We start from the raw sequence: 22,595 nt of genomic DNA, 5'->3' as shown, positions 1-22,595 counted from the left end.
CTTTTTCTTCTATTAAACGCAGAGTTTCTGGTTTAATTCCTAGCTCCTTGATCCATTTTGAGTTAACTTTTGTGCAAGGTGAGAGAGAGGGATTCAACTTCATTCTGTTGCATATGGATTTCCAGTTCTCCAAGCACCATTTGTTGAAGATGCTATCCTTTCTCCATTGCATGCTTTTGGCACCTTTGTCTAATATAAGGTAGTTATAATTTAGTGGATTGGTCTCTGTGTCCTCTATTCTGTTCTATTCATGTTCTTGATTGTTTCCTTTGCTATGAAGAAGCTTTTTAGTTTTATGCCATCCCATTTATTGATTCTTGGTAAATCATAAATTTAAATCAATTTCTCCCTCTAAGGTTTAAGAGATCCCATTCTCTTAAACATTACAAATATTTAAAATAATAGCATTCCTTAATACAGAAACATTTTTTACAGAGTTGTGATTCTGTTAAACCTAATTATACCTAATTATAAATCTTTCCAAAATTGAAAAACACTTATGATAGATCGATTTTATCATTTTGCATGATTTTTGAGTTTGCCTTCTCAATTCACTTGAGTTTGGAATAAAACAAGAGTTCAACCAAAAAATGAATTAATTCTTTTTGTCAACATTGATAGGATCCTCTGAACATTTTTTACAGCTGTTGTGACCATAAAATTAATTCCATAGTTCTGTGAGATGCTGGTCACATCACACACACCCTTGGATTTCAATTGCACACTATCTAGTACATCTGTGTACTTATAGATTGAGTTTTACATTTCTTTGGCTCTTTAAATATGTGTAAATTTTTCCCATGTGCCTCTGACATCTTTGAGCCTCTTGGTATTCTGCACTCTTACAGTCTTCACACCATTGTGGACCATAACTCCGATCACAATGACATTGGATTGAATTCTGTCTATGGCTTAGGGTTTATATTGATTAATTGATTGTACCATCCATGTTCATCCTACTGACACAAAATAAAGATAACTGAAATCCCACTTCACTGACAGAGTGAATATATACTATTTCTTCGGGTGATATGAGGAAAACTTAGGCACATAGAGGGAAAAAAAGAAGAAGAATAAGAAAGCTCAGTTGGAAACACCAACATGTCCCCAGATTAGCAGGTTGAATTTTCTTAGACCCTGCACTTCCATATTGTTAGCATTCACCAAATACACTAGTCAGAGATGAGACAGGTTCAAGAGAATGCTTTTAATAAACACCTTAAGTGTGTTTATGAATGTCACTTGGGTCAGTTGGGGAGGCTGTGATCATCCCAGTCATGCAGCTTCTGTTCAGAATCTATAGAAACTTGCCTATAGGACTTAACTCAAAAGATCTATGGCATTCAATATGATTGACACCTTTTGACCTTTCAACTTACCTTTTGAAGCCACCTTGGATGAATTCTACTGAAAAACCCAACTTTTAAATCAGAAGTAAAGTGTGGCTTCAGCTGGGGCTGTAGGTCAGTGGTAAAGCCCTTGCCTAGCATGGAGGAAGCCCTAGGTTCAATCCCCCATACTGAAAAAAGAGAAAAAAATCAAAGTGTGATGACAAACTAAGGAAACATATTCCCTCAGGTGATTTGTACACTGGCCCAGAAGTGACACTGCTGGACTAAATACATAGTGCTAATATTAACACTTACTTTGAAGGCTGACATGCATCTGGCTTTGTGAAAAAGAAACCTGAAGTGTTAGGTGAAAAATCAATCCCCACTAGTAAAAAGAGCAACAGAGAGTGGGCCCCATTCCCTACTCATCCAGAAAATGTCTAAGGAGCTCCTGTCTGCTCCCCGGGCCCTGGTTTCCTCATCTTTGGAATTGGATGGTCTTGAGTAGTCCCACAGCCTCCCCAGGACCTGTGCACACACTGTCCTCCGGTCACCACGCACTGAGTGTGCTATCAGGAAACCCTTTATGTAAACACAAGGATTTGACAAGCAGATGAACTTCTTAGAAGCTGCTTCAGCATGACGTCAAGTTGCCCCGCTTTTTCATGCCGTTCATATAGAGGTATTCAGATGACTGTTTTTTAAAGGAATCCTAAGAAAACTTTGTTGTTTTTTGTTTGTTTGTTTGTTTGTTTTGTTTTGTTTTGCTGTAGAAAATGCTCCAGCTTCCATAATTCTTTATTAAATATTTGACAAGTCACATCACTTTTTATAATGACTTTATTTTGCCACATTACTCTTTTGCTGTCAGGAAAACAAGCGACGGTTTCTCTTTAGCTCTCTCAAGAAAGAAAAGCAAAAAGGACTTGTTCTTGAACAAAACTTTTCCTGTATCAAATTCAACCTTATTTTAAAGCTATTCTGATTGTGAAAATGAGCATTATCCATAAGTTATTTTTTTTTTTAAATCAAGGTAGTTGGTTTTGTTTGACCATATAGTACTTGGCTTCATTTTAGGAGATGGGTTTATAATAAAAAGTTATGAAACATTTTTAATTATTCATTTTTTGTTGTTGTTCTAATTAGTTATACATGATAGTAGGTTGTATGTTGACATATTATACACACATGTGTTAAGGCGAGATTGCAATAAATCACCAAGTCGATCTTAAAGCAGGAGATGGAAACTTTATTCACCAGGTGGCGATCCAGATCCACCAGCTGGTGGGCCAAGGGATAGGCTGCAAGTCTACACCCTTCGACCCCCTCCCGGGATTTGAGTACACCTTTTATAGTCCAAAACCATACTAAAGCATAAGTGTGGCTTCAGCTGGGGCTGTAGGTCAGTGGTAAAGCCCTTGCCTAGCATGGAGGAAGCCCTCAAACATTATGAGATCTAAAATCATAAGCATAAAAGAGAGTGGGCCAAAACGTCCCTAGTTGTGTACAAGTTAAAGAATGGTTACTCACATCTAGACAATCAATCTCTGACAGTGAACATTGTCCAAGAAAAATGGGAACCAAAGAGAGAACACTTTTATATTGTATAAGAATTGCCATTTTGTGTTGCCTAACATGCTATGCTAAGCAACTGTTGATGGGTACAGAGGTGGGGCTTTCCCTGGAAGAAGCGTTTCTTACATGATGTGGGGTAAATGGAGTCTGTTTGGTCATTGCCCATATAGCCTGGCCCATAACATAAGGAGTGTAACTTCTCATTCTTCTGGTTTTACATGAGGAAGAATTACATTGTTCATGTGATCATATATGCACATAGAATACTAATGACCAATTCATTCTATTATCTTTCCTATTCCATTCCCCCTCTCTTCCCTTAATTTCCTTTTATCTAATCCAAAGTGCTTCTATTCTTCTCTAACCCAGCTCCCTTATTGTTAAACTGGTATCCATATATCAGAGAAAATATTCAGCCTTTATTTTTGGGGGATTGGCTTATCACTTAGCATGATATTCTCAGTTCCATCCATTTATCTGCAGATAAAGGAATCCTAAGAAAACTTTTAAAATGCACATTTTCTTACAAATGTCTAAAAGTCATTGGTCAGTTTTGTCATATGTGAAGTGTAGTCAGTGAGCTCCATGGTGTCCATAAAATCTTTCATCACACAGGTGTGTGGTTCTATAAAGCTCTGTTTCCTTTTCTATGGGGCTGAAACCCAAATAGATCAGTCATTGTGGATTAGACAGACCCATGTCACATTCCTCTCATGGTTTCCTTTGCAGTCCTCATCAGAGTAATGATGAACTCATGATAGAAATTGTATCTGACCTACTGAAGCGGCTGCCGCTGACAGTAGAGAAAGAAGAGTGTCCCAGCACATTGAAAAGTCTCCTGTCCAGCTCCATTTGGGAGTCTCTCTATAAAAATATCAAAGGTGAGTGTATGACCTGAACTCCTTCCCCTTACCTCAGCCTCCTCAGGAAGAAACTCTGCTGTCAGAAGAAGGCAGAGTCAGGAATAAAGTACAGTACCACAGCTGGAAAAAGGGTGAGGCAAGATGGGAAGCCAAATCTCCACTCCAGAGATAGGAGCAGAAAAGAAATTGATGGTGTCATTTGGGTCTTCACAGAGACCAAAAGTAAAGCAAACAAGAAAGCAGCAACTCTGCTGGGAAAATTCTAAAAAGCTTTCTAGGTCCCTGTTCTTTCTGGCTCTGTGTCTCTGCTCTCTGGAAAAGCATCTGGGGCAGCAGGGTTGAGATGAATCCTCTGATGGGAGACCTCTCAATACTGAGAAAGTAAGACAAGGAAGGGCAGGCCCAGAGTTGCCCAAATTAGTTCCAGGCACAGCTCCAAGGGGCTAAATTCCTGGACTGGGGCAATTTCTGAGTTGAATTTTAACATCCATATTCTAACCCAAAAACAATTCATTTGGAAACAAACGTTGAGCGATAGTCTATCAAAATAGTCATGCACCTCATAATGACATTTAAATTGACGACAGATCACATATGTATGATGGCCCCATAAAGTTATGTCACCTGGTGACATCAGAGTCGTTTTAATTTAAGTAAGCACACCCTAATATTTGCATAAGGATGAAATCTATGGACGCATTTCTCAGAATATGTCTCCACTGTTAAGTGAGACATGACTGTGGTACTGAAATTTTTGAGTCTTGATCGAGGTTCATCAAATAAGGGATTTCAGGCTAAATCCAGTCTTTTATACAACTGGCAAGCTCAAAGGAATTTTTATATTATTTAATGGTTGAAAAAAATCAATACTTTGTGACACATAACTACTATTTGAAATTCTGATTTGAGTGCCATAAGTAAAATCTTATTGGGATATGGCCATTCTTATTTGTTTAACTTTGTCTATGGCTGCAAGAGGAGAACCGAGTAATTGCAACAGAAATGATGCCGTCCATAAACCCTGAAAGATCTGCTATCTGAACTTCTACAGAAAATGTTTATCGACCCCGGGTAAAGACACGTGAAATTTCCTTAACTTTCAAAACCTGTGTCCCTCTCATGCAAAGCCTCTTTTTAATCTATAACATATCAAAGTTTTATCTCTTTTTTTTTAATTCCAGGCCATGATCCCCTTATCCATTGTGTCTTAATAGTCTTTTTGAACCAAGAAATAGGACGATTTAATAAGCTATTAAGTGTCATACATAAATCTTTAAAAGATCTTCAACTTGCTCTAAAAGGAGAGAGCATTCTCACTCAAGAACTGGAAGAAATATACGACTCTCTTCTCAATACAAAAGTTCCCTTACTGTGGCAGGTAAGCAATTACCATTCCCTGCTTACTTGCTTGCTTGAAAGAAACATCCAGGATCCAGGAACTGATTAGGTTAACAATGGTACATCTGTATGGTGTAATTCTATGCAGTCATTTAAAAATGCTGACATACTTTTGATATGAGTACATATTCATACAACTTCTGAGAGGGCAATTTGGCAATTCCACTTAAATTTGCCTTAGAAATATTTATCACAGAACCAATTATAACAATATATACAGGTATAACTGTAACAAATATTAACAATATAAACTGTTATAACAATTATGATAATATAACAATATAATAATTCTTATAATGATTAATAGGAATTTGATTACATAAACTGTGGCACATCCAAATTGTGAGGTATATGCTGATATGGAAAAATATCTCCAAGATGTCTTATTAATTTGTTAAAGTTTTAGAAAAATGTCATTTTTAAGGATTATAAACTATGCCTATGAAGGCATATATTTGCTTATAAAAAGCACCTCTCTTTAGGCCAGGTGCATGCTTTTAATCCCAGCCATTCAAGAGGCTGAGCCAGGAGGATCACAAGTTCGAGGCCAACCTCAGCAGTTTAGCAAGGCCTCAAGCAACTTAGCAAGGCCTTGTCTCAAAAAAAAAAAAAAAAATTTAAAGGGCTTGGATAGGACTCAGTGGTACAGTGCTTGCCTAGGATGTGTGAAGCACTGGGTTAGATTTCCAGCACTACATAAATAAACAAAATATAGGTATTACCAAAACAAGGGCCAGGAATGTGGCTCAGTGGGTTAGTACTCCTGGGTCCAATCCCCAACACCCCCCCCTAAAAAAAAAAAAAGCATTTATATTTTACATTCAGGAAACACAACTAAATGCTTTGGAAGAAAAAGCTCAGACAACAGTAGTTACCTTGTATGAAAGAGACTCATGGGTCTTGTGGGGGGGGGGAGTTTTCATTCTACATCCCATGTTGTGCTATTTTTATTTTTTGCCATATTCATATTTTAGTTACTGTAAAATTTTCAGTGTTTGCAAAGATCATGTAAGTTTTTTTCCTTTGGATCACCTCCCAGTGAAAAAAATTAAAAACGTTTGATTAAAAAAAATAATATTACTAAATGCATCAAAGAGCCTAATAAGAGAATGATGGGTTAACAGGTCAAAACCTGAGAGGAGCCTGGCGCCATGGCGACACCTGTAATCCCGGCCACTTGGGAAGCCAAGGCAGGAGGATTGTGAGTTCAAAGGCAGCCTCAGCAAAAGCAAGGTGCTAAGAAACTCAGTGAGACCCTGTCTCTAAATAAAATACAAAATATGGCTGGGGATGTGGCTCTGTGGTTGAGTGCCCCTGGGGTGCCCCCTGCTACTCCTGGGGAGGAAAACTTTCAAAGGAATGAGAATGGTATTTTCAATGTATTCAAAAAATTAACTTTAATAACACAAAACTTTATATGAAATAAACACAAAAACAATACATACAAAACTTTTGTTTTGAAAATGAAGATAAAATAAAGCAGACCAAAAGAAGAGAGGTACATAAAATTCATCCTTAACAAAACTAGAAAGTCTGAAATGCAAGAAAGAATGAAGAGGGTAAAAATGGCCAGAGAATTGGTAATCAATTATGACAGAAACAAAACAGTACTAATATCCAATGGGATTTTTTTTTCCTTCTTAGAGAAGCACTGTTAATTTTGAAACAAAAGACCCAGAATAAAAACAGTTAGCAATAACACATACACCAGAGTTGGGAATGTCTGGAATTTTTAGGTGTTATATTATCAAGAAGGAGGATAAAGTTAGTAATGAACTTTACACTTTGACAAATTACATATGCATGATATAATTACCAAATTACCAAGGTAGCCACTAAAACAATCTAAACAAAATACAGAACCTTTGAGATAGTAGATTAGGGGGAAATACTCCTTATATTGTTATGTGAACTAAAAAATTTTTTAAGATTCAAAATTTTGGGCTGGGGATGTGGCTCAAGCGGTAGCGCGCTCGCCTGGCATGCGTGCGGCCTGGGTTCGATCCTCAGCACCACATACAAAACAGAGATGTTGTGTCCGCCGATAACTAAAAAATAAATATTAAAAAAATTTTAAAAAAAAAGATTCAAAATTTTTATACAGTTGATCTTCTATATTTTAAAAGTATATAAACCCTTGCATATGGATATCAAGAGACATATACAAAAATATTTAGAACAACATAACAGTAATGGCTGGATTTCCCATTCAGAACCATGAGCCAAATCATCTCTGTTCTTTATAAATAATCCAGTCTGTGGTGCTATGTTTTTACAGCAAAAAAATGGAATAAGACTCCTGAAATGAAATATTACCCTACTTGCAAAATGACTGAAATACCAACACCTGCTATACAGATGATCTTTAAAAAACAGTGGTTCTAGAGCTGGGGATATAGCTTAGTTGGTTGGGTGCTTGCCTTGCATGCACAAGGCCCTGGGTTCAATCCCCAGTACCACCAAAAAGGAAAAAGAAAAAAAAAATACAGTGGTTCTTGGGGGTGGGGTTATGACTCAGTGGTAGAGCACTTGCCTTGCATGTGTGGGGCACTGTGTTCAGTCTCTCAGCACCACATAAATTAAATAAATAAAATGAAGATATTGTGTCCATTTACAACTAAAAAATTTTTTTTGGAAAAGGGCTGGGAATGTGGCTCCATGGTTAAGCACCCCTGAGTTCAATCCCTGGTACCAAAAAAACAAAAAGAAGAAGAAAACATGAAGACAGGTTAAGAATCAGAGACAATTATAATTCTTTAAAATTGAATACAGAGCCACGCTCGGTGGCATACACCTGTAATCTCAGCTGCTTGAGAGGCTGAGGCAGGAAGATTGCAAGTTCAAAGCCAGTCTCAGCAACTTATCGAGGTCCTAAGCAACATAGAGAGGCTCTGTCTCTACATAAAATATAAAAAGAGGGTTGGGGATATTGCTCAGTGGTTAAGCACCCCGGGATTCAATCCCCAGTACCGAAAAAAAAAATTGATTATAGACAATGATGAAAAATTGAAATGTGGAAGCTATAAAGTTCACACATATGAAGTCCTTCACAGGACTTCAGAATCAGAAAGGACCTTAGGGATCCTTTATTCCTGTGCCCTTATTGACTAGATAAAGGGATCAACAGAGGGGCTTTGCTGCTTGCTAAGAAAGCTAACTAGTGAAAGTGCTGGGCTCCCTGCAGCAGTTATGATGGGAGAACATGGCCTAGTTGGGAGACTGTAAATACAATTACGACAGACAACTGCATGTCTGACAGACTGACAAGACCTGGGATTAGCCAGATGGAAGGATATGTCTGTCTTGGACATTTAGGCAGGCAGAGACTGCCATTCAGAGACTATGTGAGCAGAAAGAGATGCTGCTGGAGGAACAATGACAATGTGAAGCAAGACGCTGGTTTCATCAGCCTAGCAAAACAGTGAAACCACAGCCATGGTGAAGTCCGGGAAAGGGACTGCGAAGCAGCAAGAGAAGAGGGCAGCACTAACCTCAAGGGAGGGAAGGAAAGGAACCAATGAATGGGGTCTAGAAAAAAATAGAGAATTTAAGAGAAAAAGTGAAGGAGAAGGAAGTAACCAGCTTAACCAAAAGGGGCAAAGGATTTGTACCAAATAAAACAGGTGTAGAGCGGGGGTTGTGGCTCAGCAGTAGAGCGCTCTCCTCGCACGTGCAAGACCCTGCGTTTGATCCTCAGCACCACATAAAAAAATAAATAAGTGAAATAAAGGTATTGTGTCCAACTACAACTAAAATATAAATATTAAAAAATAATAACGGGGGTGGGACACCATGAATATGGAAAGTTTTTATAAAGCCACTGATGACTTCTAATGTAGAGCAATAATGAACAGGAATCAATGAAGGCCTTCTCAAGAAGCTTGACCATAAACACAGAAGGAGGTTCAAGGACTTACGGACCCCCCTTCCCCGTACACCCATTGTAGCAGACAAGTTAGAGGCTGCTGTATTTAAGATAAGAAGAGCGTGTCCATAACTGGATGGAAGCCAAGAGGAAATGCCCCAGAAAGGCAGGCAGAGCTGAGGGGCAGGGGTCAGCTTGGCTCAGAACTGGAAGGAAAAGGGAAGGACCAGACAGTGGGTGGGGGCTCATAGAACTTTGCTCAGGGGAAATCTGGGAAGTTGAAAGGCTCACACCCAACGGCATGTGAAAATAATGTCCCCAGAGAAGAGGAAAGAGAGGTGAGGGGATTATTGAAAGAATTTGAGAAGAGTCAGGAAAGCCTTAGCCAGAGTGGAAGCTTCCAAGGGTTTTATTCAGTAAAGATAACCCTGTTTCTCCTGGGTATTCATTTTCAGACTTATCACTATGTAAAAATGTTCATTTCAGTTGGAAAAGGACATTCTTCTGCCAACTTTTTTCTCCCTGGCAATTGAGTCTTTATAAAGTTTACAGAAATGTTCCCAATGATCCCAGAGGCAGATCAACAAAAAAAAAAAAAAAATGACATAATTGTCTCTAAATCTCAACAGAAATATGCCTACAAGTCATGCAGGTCCCTAAGCTCCTGGGTTAATGATCTCATGCAGCGACTGGATTTCTTCAATACCTGGGCCAAAGTGGCTTACACTGCAATACATCGTCGGTATGAATGAAAACTGCTTTGTTTCTTCCTTATTTTTGCTAGAGCTTAACAGTTTATGAACTAATTTCACATGCTTGGTCTTTGGGTTCTCAGAATAACATGTGAATTAAGGAGTAGATGAATTCTTGTCTTCCATTTAGGATGAGAAAATGGGGATCTTGGGAGCTGAGGTCCCTAAACTCTGAGACAGAGATAAGGACTAGCAGCCAGAACATTTTTTTCCATTTTTCTACACAGCGTCCTAAGAAACCCGTAGAGAGAAATATAAAGTGATATATGAAAAATTTGGCTACATGTGATTTTTCCATGTATTTTTGGTCATAATAAAAGCAGTGTGAAGGCCTGAGACTAGCTACCATTGACCAAGGGACTCACAGAGTATCAAGCCTCTTTCCAAGAGCATTGCTGTTCCTAACACACCAAGTATCCTAGTAACCCCCATCATCCTATTTCAGAGATGAGGAAGCTGAGTGTATGAAGTAACTTTCCCAAGGTTTCACAAGTAGAAAATGGAAGTATTGAGGTTCGAACCCAGAAAATCTGGTACCAAAGTCTGTGCCAGGCTGCCTCTTAACCATTTAAGTATAAAGGAGTGTTAGAACAAATGCAAACACCAGACCACATCTCTGGGGATTCTTTTGGAGAAGTCTGTAACTCAGAAACAATTGATAAGACTCCAGAAGGCCCAGCCAGGTTCCCCACTGTAATAATGCCCTGTGTTACTCAATTCCATGGCCTTCCAACCAAATCGCTTGTCTTCCTTTTCCCCTTACCAGCTTCAAAGCATACTTGGTGCCTATTAAAGTATAGCACAAGAGTCCTGAGTGGGAGGGAATTGAGTGGGAGGAATGGAGCTGGGGATACAGCTCAGTTGGTAGAGTGCCTGCCTCGCATGCACAAGGGCCTGGGTTCAATTCCCAGCACCACAAAAGAAAGAAAGAAAGTGAAAGGATGAGTCTGGAGGGACTGGAGGAAATGGCCCAGATCACCTGCAGGTATGCAATTATTATGTCCTTACGCACCTCACCTGGTCTGCTTCTCAATAGGTACATGAGATTCATCACATCTTCAAATGAAACTGCTTTATCACCTAGTCAAAGCTTCACATACCTTCCTGAATCAGAGTCTGATTTCTTTGAAGGATTTCCTGCAAGATACTGGCTCCCAGCTTTCTTCTTCCCACAAGGTGAGCATTAGAAACCAGGATCAGCCCTACACTGGGCCCAGTATCTCCACAACTCCTCACCCTCTTCACAAGAGGTTTAGACGACAGCACCTATGCCCTGGCAGGTACCAGGGCCTCTTCCCTCCTCTCTCACTTTCTTTCTTCATCAAAATAGGCTTACCTTTGTCAGATCTCACCTGTACCTTGGCAGGTCACTTTCTCATCTCTAGGCTATGATTCAGTGATGTCAAAGACCCTCCCTGAGACCACTATAACTTAGGAATTGATTCTGTGCTTCAGTTGTTTATTCATTTGTTGATAGATGGCTGAATGCTTGCTGGGACTGGGACCCCACCTGCTCAGCAGAAAAAATTTACCAGGATATTGCCACAATGAGTGATCAGGGATGTACAGGAAGTTGTAAAGAAGCAGTAGTAGACTAGAAGCTTCAGGAGGACAGGAATGGGTCTGTTTTTATTGCTGTCATATCCATAGAACCTAATACTGTTACCGCTGTTTACCGGTGACAACTTGCTTCCCCGAATGCTGAAGTATAACACTAGAGAAGCACACTGAGGCAAGTATAGAGTGGAAAGTAGAAGGCTTTATTAAAGGACAGCAGAAAAGACTTCTCCCCAAGGAAGAAGGGGACCCAAAAGGCAGAATCTGTGGAAGGGGGAGGTCTTCCCTTTTTTAAAGCTAAGGTCTTCTTTCAGCTTTCCCACATTCATGTCTTTTGTTTCCCTTTATCTTGCATGGATAGAATGCAGGTGGGAAGGCCCAAAAGGTGGGAGATAGGTGGGTGGAGGAGTAATCTAAGCAAGAAGGGCCTGGGGCAGCTTTTGATTAGCACTTCCCGGTTTGCTGGGAGCTGCTTCTTTAACACTTCCTTAGGATGGGTACTGGGCCTTGGGGACATTAACATTTCAATTTCCCCAAGTGCTGCTCTGGTTTCCTGGACTCCATTCTCAATAATGGCCTCCATTTTCTTTATTTTATTCAATATTAGACCCGATTTACCTAACTACACTAACTACCTATCTGTAAATCTAGCTTCAATACTCCCCCAGCACCAGCAAAGTTCTGAATAAATATTTGCAGAATGACTAGATGTGTTTCTGAAGGAACATATGAACAAATCAATACTTTTGAAGTATGAAACATGGGTACCTTAATTCAGGGCCTGGAAGGAAATAAATGACTTTTAAAATGAGACTTGAAGGTTACTGCCAGTTAAGTGTTCTCCAGGTGGGGATGGAAGAAAAGGAGAATAATTAAAAGCACTTCCACAGTATTTATGGGGTGCCAGGCACTGTTCCAAGAACTTAGTATAAATTAAGTCATCCAATTCTCGTGACAATCTTTGGAGACTGTTACTATTATCATCCCTATTTTCAAATAGAAAAATCTTGGCCCATATGTTGTATGACTTTAGACAAATAAACAACAAAAATACTGATTAAGCTACGATTTGAACTAAGCCTGCCTGACTTGAAATGTCAAGTGTTCGTCCATTGCCCAAAACTGAGAATAATATATGTATTGGTGATTATTCCAGTCAAGAGTCCAGAGGTAAGAGAGAGGAAAGCAAATTAGAAGAAACCAAATGTTCATTATGATCAGAGCAAAAGACCCACAGAGGGAGAATGGTGTAGGATGAAGTTGGAAGGATGGGTCCAGGAACCCTAAAAGTTGATGCCACCCTGTGACCACGGGAGCTATTTAATGTGTTTCAGGCCAGAAGGGTCATGAACAATAGCTACAGGAAGGAAGAAGGGCAAGGGTGCACTGGAGGAGTACAAGGCCAGGTCCCAGCCATCCAGGGAGTCTGCTTTGCTCAGGGCAAGAACTGGTGGTGCCCTGCAGTAGGGTGACAGTAGGGGACAGCAGAGAAGAAGTTGCGTAGACAGGAATTAGGAAAGAGAACCAACCAGACTCGGTGTTTGAAGTGATGGGATGCAGGAGGGACAGATTGAGCAACTCTCAGGTCTCTGGCATAAACAGCTGAGTGGGTGCGGGAATAAAGGACACAGGGAGAAGAGCTAACTGGGATTAAAATGATGGCCATGTCAAGTTTGAGATGTGTTTGTTGGTTTTCCTGCTGCACATAGCCTTGCTCTGTGTGACCAGGGGTAAAATGACCACCAGCCACTAAGCAACCACAGAGAAAAAAAGCGCCTTCCTCCTCCCAGTGTCCATATGTCATTTTCTGACAAAGATTCTGGCACACTTAGTCTTGTCCTCACTCTGGCCCCATCTTTTTGCCAAGATGGCATCATAAATGGATATAGGATCCAAAATTTATAACTCCCCTATTCCCATAAAAATATGGGGGAACAGGGGCTAGACCTACAGAAAAATCCACGTTCACCTCCACCAGGAGGCGTATGCACTTGCCAGACTAATAGCACAAAGACCTAAGTGAGGTGAGTGCACAGGTCTTGCCCTTATCTCTCTTCCTTCCTGACTCAGCTTCTCCACTCTTCTATCTCCATGAGGGAAGGGGTGTTGCCCACCCCTGAGGGAAGTCCAGAGACTCACAAGGAAATTGTTGGTATTTTTCTTCAAAGCCTTTCTTTCTGCTGTGCTTCAAGACTATGGAAGAGCCCAAGGAATCTCTATGGATGGCCTCACTTTTACCCACCATGTGACTTCTGACACCAGTGACATCAAAGATGAGGAGCTCTCCATAATTATCCAAAAGAAGCTCAACACAGTCAGGAGAGCATTTAAGGTACTGACAGGATTGGAAAGGGTAGTTGTTCATTCCCTCAATGAACCTTTATTCAGTACTTACCACCTGCCAGGTAGGTACCAGAGAGGCAGATAAATAAGGCACAGAGCTCTTCAAGTCCAAATGCCATCCAACTGCGCCCGGCAGCCCACTTATTCCAGAGCTCAGCCATGTGGCAAGCAGAATCTCCTCCCACCCCCAACCAGCACTCAGCAAACACAGTGAGGATGGCCAGGAAGACAGCCCAGGCTGGGAGCGGTGGCCATGCAGCCAGCCATATGCTCCGGGTAATCCCAGCCCTGCTGTGCTCTCACCACCCACTACTTGAACGCTTGTGCTTACTAAGTGCCAATCTGCTCTAGGAATCTACTACTCCAAGATCCACACTCAACCACATTAAAGATGAGCTTACCACATTTCATTGTTTTAAACACCCTGTTAGGATTTTGAACAGTTTGCTCAAAATCAAGAAGGAATCATTGTCTTTTAAATATCAGGGTTTTCCATCTAGAAACATAGTTGTTCCATTTGTTTAGGTCATTTACATCTTTCAGGAAATTTTGTTTTCTCCACATTGAAATTATCTTCAGGTTATTTTCTTAACAGTTTTCTTACAATTGTTGTTTTTTGTGAATAGGATTTGTAGTACTGTACAACTGGCTCTTTGTCATGAGTCTTGTACTTGGGGTTAGTCAAATTTGAGGTTAAGGGCACAGTCTATCAAGACTTCTAACACCAATAGCTAGTTTAGGAGTTTCCCAAAACAAACTTCAGGTGTAATAATTTACTAGAAAGACTCACAAAACTTCCAGAAAGCTCTTTTGTGAAGTTCCTGTTTGAGACTTTAGCCAACTTTTGATTGGCTAGTCTTTGTCATATTGATTTGTTGAAGTTCTTTGTAGATTCTGGAATAAGCCTTTTGTCAGGTTAATATATAGAATTTATCTTCTCTTGGTATGTGACTTTCCTTTTTACTTAGTGTTGTCTTCTGCTGAACAAAAATTATTTGTTGTGTAAGTCTGCTATGCTATATCCATCTCCTTTTTAAGTCCTAAGAAATCTTCCCATCGCAAGGTTACTAAAATCTTCTCTTTTGTTATCTCTGGAAGTTGTATGACTTTACTTTTCATATTTATGCTTCTGATCCACATTGAATTGAGTTGGTGTATTGTATGAGGTGGAGTCAAAGTCTTTTGGGTTGCATGGTAGTACCCAACTGACTCAGTCTCATTTTTCTTTTATTGAAATGATGATCCTTACCCCACTTTAATTTTGTCATAGATCAAATAATTGTCTATCCCTGGGCCTGTTTCTCAGTCACTGATATGTTTCACTGATGTGTCTGTCTTTGTGCCGCAGTTCTATTTTAATTATTGTTGCTTTACAGTATGTATTCATACAAAGTCCTCTAGCTTCGCTCTTCTTGACAGTTGTCAGTTGATTTTTGGAGAATTGACATCTCAGCAATATTGAGACCTTTTTTAATACATTTATTTGTAGATAAACACAATATCTTTATTTTATTTTTTATTTTTTTGTGGTGCGGGGGATCAAACCCAGTGCCTCACACATGTTAGGCAAGTGTTCTACCACTGAGCCACAACCCTGGCCCCAGCAATATTGAGACTTTTAATCTTAAATATTTAGTTTTTCTTTTTATTTCTCTAGCTTATCATGTATTTAGTTCTTCAGTTTCTTTCTAGTACAATGTTCAATAACAAGGTGATAATGGACATTCTTGTCTTTTTCCTAAGACTCAGGGAATAGCCTTCACTATTCCACCATTAAGTATTACATCAATTATAGGCTTCTTTGTAGATTAAGAAGGTTGCCTCCTAGTCCTAGTTTGTCAAAAGGATTTTTTTTTTTAAATCATAAGTAGGTATTGAATTTATTAAACACTTTTCCCATGTCTACTGAAATAATCAGCTAGTTTTTATCCTTTTATTTTGTTAAGGTATAATTTCTAAATTAAGATTGTTTTAAATAAGAATGAAAGCGAAATGTAATGAAGGATCTTTTCGGTATCTCTGGAAATAATCACATGACTTTTTAAAACCCTTATCAATGTGCTTAATTATATCCAAAGATTTACAGTGATCAAATCATCTTAATTATAATATTTTATTCAAAATTTTGTACCAATATTTAAGATTAGCTTATAGGATTCAGTAGTGGGGTGGGGTTGGGGGAACGGAGGGTATATTGTTTTGTTTAGGTTTTACTGTGTGCATTACCGGTTGTGATTTCCTGATTTCCTTAATCTAATTCTATCATCCATCTTTAGAGATCTCATAATTTCTGGTCTACTAGGGACACATCTTGTTTCCAGTGCTGTTATGAGTGTGTCTGGGGATCTGGGGTCATGGGAGGAGGCTAGGGCTCATGCTGTTCGGTCTCTTGCTCCAGTCCTGGTCTTCCTTTTCTTGGCACGCATCAGACTGCACTTAGAAATGACTCAGAGAACATCTAGAGTGATTGCAGGTTGGAAACCTTTTCAGAAGGATGATACTGGGAGATTCCATTCTAGAAAAGACTTAGAAGAGAAGAACTATTTAAAGGGGTGATGCATGAAGAACTAGACTCTAAATCTACTAGAACTCCAAAGGAGTGCCAGCCACGGAGGCTTCCAGGAGGACTCACTGAGCATCAGGGCCTCCACTTGATCCAAATTGCCCATGGTGGTTAGCACAGCATCCATTTGTAGACAGTAAGTGCCCTGTTCCTGGAAGTTTAGGAAAAACAAAGTGACCACTAGGCAAGGATAACAAAGTGGAAGAAATTTAAAGTTCAGATGTGTTTTGGACTTGAAATTTGTCCAATTGTTTATCAATTCATTCACTCAAAAATATGTGTGCAAAACTGTGCTAGCTGTTGGAAATGAAAGATGAACAACACAAAGCCACTGGCCTCCAGAAGGTCAGAGCCTACCTGACCTGTCATGATGGCACCAAGGCCCCTTACCAACCTGCACTCAGCATTTATCGTGTGTCAGAGACGCATAGGCTCTTTACCTGCATTATTTATGAAAAATTGTTAGTTTTATAGGCCAGAATTAAGGTTCAAAGAGCCCAGACATGGCTTTGACCCCATGGCTTTGACCCTGCTCTTCAGCCTGTCCAACACCTTCCTACACAACCCAGCAGACACAACGCTCAGGGAGGCAGGTTGCTCTGGGCCCTCTTCTCATGCCTCACAGGGACAAAGGGGGTGGGCTGCCCTCCCAAACTTGCTTTTTGTCTCTACCCATCTAATCAGATGTTCTCAGTTATTTCTGTTTATCCCATGAATCAGATTTGATTTAGGTAAATTCCTTTCATTCACTTTGGTTAGCTCTTGTGAGAATTAAGTCACCTCATCATGGACTGTTTGCAAATTACTTACATATTATGTCTTTTCTCTGAAAAACCCATGCATTCCATGTCCAAATCACACAAGTATAAACAAAGTCGAATGCATGAGAGTCACTGCTCCCATGTTGTATATGAAAAGACAACACTAGAGTCAACACAGTGTATGAAACAGCCTGTACGTTAAAGTCAAGTCATTACACAAAACAATTCCCAGTAAGTCTTTTATAGAATAAGCCAAAATATGAAGTGCTTTATATGAATTCACCTTGCACCTCGAGGCAGGTCACATCCACAGAGTAGATAGCTGAGTCACCAAGCACAGCACAGGCTGTTCCACACTTCATCTCTGTGCCAACAAGCTGGTCTGGGAGAGCTGTGTCCATCCATCTCCTCAGAGAACTGCCGGACCATAGAAGGCTGAGGCCTCCTGGGCAGCTTGGTGCTCGGCCACTCAGCACCTCAGGTGCAGCACACCTGAAGAAGAGCAGGTGGCTTCAACAGCCCCCAGGCACTCCTGGAATTGGAGCTGCTGGCAACTCTGGTTTTCTGCTTAACACCACTCATCAGAAATTCACTTCACCTTTTATTATTCATTTAATGATTTATTTAATTTCAATCAGATATGATATAGAACCTTCACTGCCTCTTTTAAATTTTCAGAGCCCTACTGAGTAATGTAGCCACCATGGTAGAGGTAGGTGACAAAGTTTGAGCCTAGTAAAATGAGCTCATTTTACAACTGTTCTTGATTTCTCCTAAGAAGCTCAGCTCAGGATTACAATTGTAGAAATATGGGGTTTTCCTGTCTGAAAATACTTGTCAATTCAGGATCAGCACTAGAAGGCAGACAAAAGCCTACAATTCTCAATGCTCAGAATGGGAAAAACTTGGGACAACACACCAGGGATGGTCCCACCTGGGATGGCATCTCCGCAGGGAGTTCCTATTAGGCTGGCAGCTTCTGCCTGGGGACCTGCTGACACCATCTCTCTTCCATCTCAGGGCTTGGATTCCTCTCATGAAGGAGTTCATATTTTTGGCTTATTCCTTGAGGGAGCACGATGGAATCATGAACAAAATATACTAGAAGACTCGCTGCCTCTTGAAATGTGTTGTGACTTTCCCGACATATACTTTATGCCAACAAAGGTAATCACCCAGCTGTTCATCAGGAAGTCCTGATCTTCTAAGCTCCCCCTCACTAAGACACACCTTTCCTCCTACTCCCCGGTACCCGCAATCTCAAGAGGGAATTATGATAGCTTCAGACCTCGCACGTTTAAAATAGCCCCGAGATTGCTAAAATCTGAAACAGATGCTGTATTAACATCCAATGTTATTTCTCTGTACTATAAAGCCATGGGAATTCCTCTAAATTAAATTCCCCACGTGCAAGTACATTAACTTATGCATTCAATCCTCACTGTATCCCCTGGACTTCATGTAGGGAAAATGTGAGCTAACTGGTTTTGAACTATGCAATTTGATTATTGGATTTTTTTCTCTTTCAAGATTTCTACTGAAACACCCAATGCTTCTAACCAGACAGATTCAGAACTCTATACTTTTGAATGTCCAATTTACCAGACACCTGAGAGGTCAAGAATTTTTAACACTGGTACTAGTCTACCAACAAACTTTCTGACATCGGTGTATTTATCAACGGCGAAACCTCCTAGTCACTGGATCACCATGCAGGTGGCACTGCTGTGTGAGAAGAATGAATGAAAAATAAACTTCCATACCAAACCATCTGAAGTTTTGACTCTTTATGCTGTTCAGACCCTCGCATGTCATCAACACCCTTCCTAATGATAATGAGTGGTCAGCCAGACTGGACAGGTGCAGTCTCTTTCATCTGTAGGTGAGGACATCAATGTGTGGGGGAATCTTAGAACTGCTTTTTGTTCTAACCTAATGCTCCATGTCTGCAGCTGGGCTCTCGAGCAGGTCAGCATAACCTGGAACACAGCAGGTTTGACTTGAAACCATGGTACCCAGCAAAGTTATTAGGGCATATTTCTAAAAAGCTTTTAACTCAAGTTAGTGGTTTGTGTTTTATATAAAATGCAATACACATCCTTTGGAATACTCTACACTACTGGCCTACAGACTTCTAAAACAAAATGGAAGAGCCTTCCTTACTTAAAAGAAATGCAGCCTTGGTTCTGACCTCACTAGACTACAAAAACAAATCATGAGAATTCCATAAACAGGATTGATATATCTAAATGTGTTTCTATGGGAAGAATCTCCTTAACTGTACCCTATAATTGTAACTATCATTTTGGAACACTTTGGAACACTAACAAGAATTCCATTATAATCCTCAGACGCCCTGCTCTGTACCAGGTGGGCATGCCAGCCAAATTTTACAGTTTAATAACAGCCAGTGCTGAGACTAAACTCACCCAGGTTTGCATTTCTAAAAGGAAGGACAGCTATAATTCAAGGCCTCATTTTACTATCACTGGACTTTGGCAATGGACATACCGAAAGTCACACATGAAGATAACAATCCATTCTCTAACATAAGGAGGTGGAAGGGTGGGACTTATACCACAAACTGGACTCATAAACAGCCACAAAGTGTTAATATGTACTTGCTTTCTGGCCTAGGAAACTATACTGTCTAAAAACAACAGTAGGAGCATAACTATAGAAAAGAACTATAAGACAGTCCCTGTCTCGTAGGAACCAAGGAGAAAATGATAAAGTGTACAATGTTACCAAAAGATAGAAGGTGGGGTCTTATTAGTTGCAATTCATTTGCTAAAAGTTTTTTAAATTATCCAGGATTTGTTAAAAACAACCCATACTTTCTGGAAACCACCAATACACAAGGCCTTTTCTTCAAACAGTACAAAATTAAAGACCTTCAAGATATGAATCCTGTGCTAGATTTTTAATCAGCACAGATTCTAACACACACACACCTTCTGCCACATTATGGGATGACAGGAGGAGGAATGAAGAACTGACTCCGTCTGATTTCCTCACTGAGCTCAGCCTGAGTGCTGCATTATCAGCTGGAAACCCAAATGGGCATCAGGCACTGTCAGACATAAATGCCTCTTTCTTAAAGGATGTACTGTCTTTAAATAAACACAAATGCCTCTATGATTAATAGCTATTCATTTGAAGGTATTATTTTAGTTTTTAGCATTTCTCAAACTGCAAATCCTAAATACACAACCATTTTCCGGGAGTTACCCACTCCCTCACCACTACCCTTTCAAGCTCTAACATTGTGACAGCTTCAATATAAACAGCAACTGGCCAAGGGACCCAGTTTGCCATTTGGATGCCCAGTGATCCAGGAAGGTCCCAGAGGAATAATCCTAGAAAGAGCAGGGGGCGGGGAGGGTGAGTGAAGGATTTGTCTTGGTGACAATAATCCCAAAGTTGCAGGCAAAAATAAAATAAGGATCAAAGTAATCAAAGCAACATTTTTATTTTAAATTTTATTTCCAACTTAAAACTTCATTATAAAGCTTGTCAAAAAAACATGTCAAAAGCAAAATTAAACCAAACTGTAGCTGATGCCCAAGCACTGCAGTACTCATCTGATAACAAACCTTTTTCATTGCCAGGAAAAGAACTGAATGTCCTCCATCCTCCCCCAAAACCTCCCTGTGATCCAGCCCAGAACCTGCTAGAACACCACTTTCCAATACTAGGAGAAAAGCATAACTTAAAAAAAAGGCAACAAAAAAATTTGCTTGCATACATCAGTACTGATAAAACACTGACAATTTCACCAAAGCAATGTTTAAACATTACAGGATGCAGAATGCTAGAGAAAACCAACTCCATGATCACATTAACATAAGCTAGGTTATAGATACTTCAAATTGCAGGGTAGGATGAACACTGCATATCTAAATGGCTCATATATAAAATGTAGAATTAAAACCCAAACATACACTGTAAGTATTACATTCCCCTATGTTTAAGATACTGAGAACAATTAGTTTTTAATACAAAAGTTTGGTGAATTTGCTACTGTTCCATTATAGGACAATTAATAATGAATGAGACTACATCAACTTCACTAGAATTTAAAGGTTAAATTTCCTTTATGCACATCTATTAAAAGAAGCAATTTTAAGTTAACGCCTTGTTTTCAGATAGCACTCCTTTCAAGGTTTGTGGACCTAAAGGACATGTGGACAAAATACAGTATAAACTGCATGAGCTAAACAGTAGCAAAATCACTCTTCAATTTAAATGAATAGTAGCAAAAACACTGTTGAATTTTAAAAGTCAAAAAAATATATAAAAATAGTAGCCTTAAATGGCAAATTTTCGAACACCAATGTTTGTAAAAAAAATGTTTAAATAGTAATGTTTCTCCAAAAATATATATTTATTCTATTTTTTCTATTTGTAAGAGTTTATAAAGGCAAACACACACCTGCAATTGAGGTAGCAAAGCCAAATTCACAAACTTTGGATTAAGAAAAAATACCTTTCCTATGTTTTAAGAGCATCTTCTATACAACATTAAATGAATTCTAATTGCTTCAAAATTTTTAATTCACATGTATTACTTTACAAAACTTAATTTAAAATACTGAAAATGTTTTTGTTAAAAAGCTACTTTAGTCCTGACAATTATCTCACATTCAAAATACTGTACAGAAAAATCTGAAGTCACCATATATTACATAAAAATAAGCTATGTATGTACATTTTCAAATGCAGTTTCAGAAGTTGAAGTTAAGCCAACTGCTACCAATGGGCCTCTTTAAACAGTGTCTGCTCCTAACCTGCCATCACTCTCCATGTACAGCGAATCCCTTTAAAAATCACATAACTTGTAAATGATTTAAAGAGAAGCAAATGAAATTGTTTTCTTAATGCAATGAAACACAAATGTATTCTAAATGGAACAGTGTTTTCACTTAAGAAAAACCAACTGGCAAAAGGGAAAAAAAAATCAAAATTTGGAATTAAAAACTATAAATATCAATAGTATTCTTTTCAGTGCATTTAAGACTAGCTTTGTTTTTTTTTTTTTTTTTCAAATTTTTAAGGATTGAAAATTTCCTATTAAAAGCAAATTCTAACATTGTTATTTGTAAAGTTCCTGACATTGTTATTAATTTAATAAAAATACACATGGCTATATTAACAGACATACTACTTGGCTCTAGAGTCCTGACTCAAAACTTACAGATCCTGTCAGTGCAATGAGTTTGGATTTTTTTTTCCTTGTTTTCACAAATGGAAGCCTAAACAATGGGAGCATTTTTAATCACCAGAACAGAATCAGTAAATGTACGGGAAGATGCGGTAGGGCACGCGCTGGCAGTATTTCTCCCACGCCAGGCCGTACTTCTTCTTACACTGGTGCTCATCGCGTGCTTCTCGGTGGACAAGCAAAATGGTGAAGTAAATCACATAGAAATAAGGCAGGATGTGATTAAAACCTGTGGAAAATAACAGTCAAAAGCATTGGACATTTTTATTTTCCCTACACCGCAGTTTTTCCTGCCTTTCCTCAAATTCTGTAAGAATCACAGTTTTCCAGAATCTATGTACTCTATGTAGAAAAAAACCAGGC

The 22,595-nt window shown here is 39.3% G+C and overlaps 2 protein-coding genes across 3 annotated transcripts in view; one reads left to right on the top strand and one right to left on the bottom strand.

The window, feature by feature from the left end:
- Dnah14 (dynein axonemal heavy chain 14) overlaps positions 1-18,754 on the top strand; it is a gene marked incomplete at its 5' end in the record, with an annotated part of 341,751 nt that extends 322,997 nt beyond the window's left edge. The window contains 7 exons of the mRNA XM_048809786.1: positions 3,636-3,787; positions 4,951-5,147; positions 9,662-9,774; positions 10,821-10,960; positions 13,510-13,673; positions 18,029-18,175; positions 18,539-18,754. Of these exons, the coding sequence (XP_048665743.1) occupies positions 3,636-3,787; positions 4,951-5,147; positions 9,662-9,774; positions 10,821-10,960; positions 13,510-13,673; positions 18,029-18,175; positions 18,539-18,754 (1,129 nt within the window). The remainder of the gene's footprint in view (positions 1-3,635; positions 3,788-4,950; positions 5,148-9,661; positions 9,775-10,820; positions 10,961-13,509; positions 13,674-18,028; positions 18,176-18,538) is intronic.
- A 1,707-nt stretch (positions 18,755-20,461) lies between these two features.
- Positions 20,462-22,595, bottom strand: part of Lbr (lamin B receptor) — a 28,301-nt gene continuing 26,167 nt past the window's right edge. For both annotated transcript variants that reach the window (XM_015483596.2, XM_048809301.1), the window contains one exon: positions 20,462-22,461. In XM_015483596.2, coding sequence (XP_015339082.1) covers positions 22,301-22,461 — 161 coding nt within the window. In that variant the 3' untranslated portion in view covers positions 20,462-22,300. The remainder of the gene's footprint in view (positions 22,462-22,595) is intronic.

This window comes from Marmota marmota, unplaced genomic scaffold (assembly GCF_001458135.2).
Source record: "Marmota marmota marmota unplaced genomic scaffold, marMar, whole genome shotgun sequence".
NCBI lineage: Eukaryota > Metazoa > Chordata > Mammalia > Rodentia > Sciuridae > Marmota > Marmota marmota.
The sequence above is the reverse complement of the archived record's forward strand: the minus strand, read 5'-3'. Positions and strand labels throughout refer to the sequence as shown.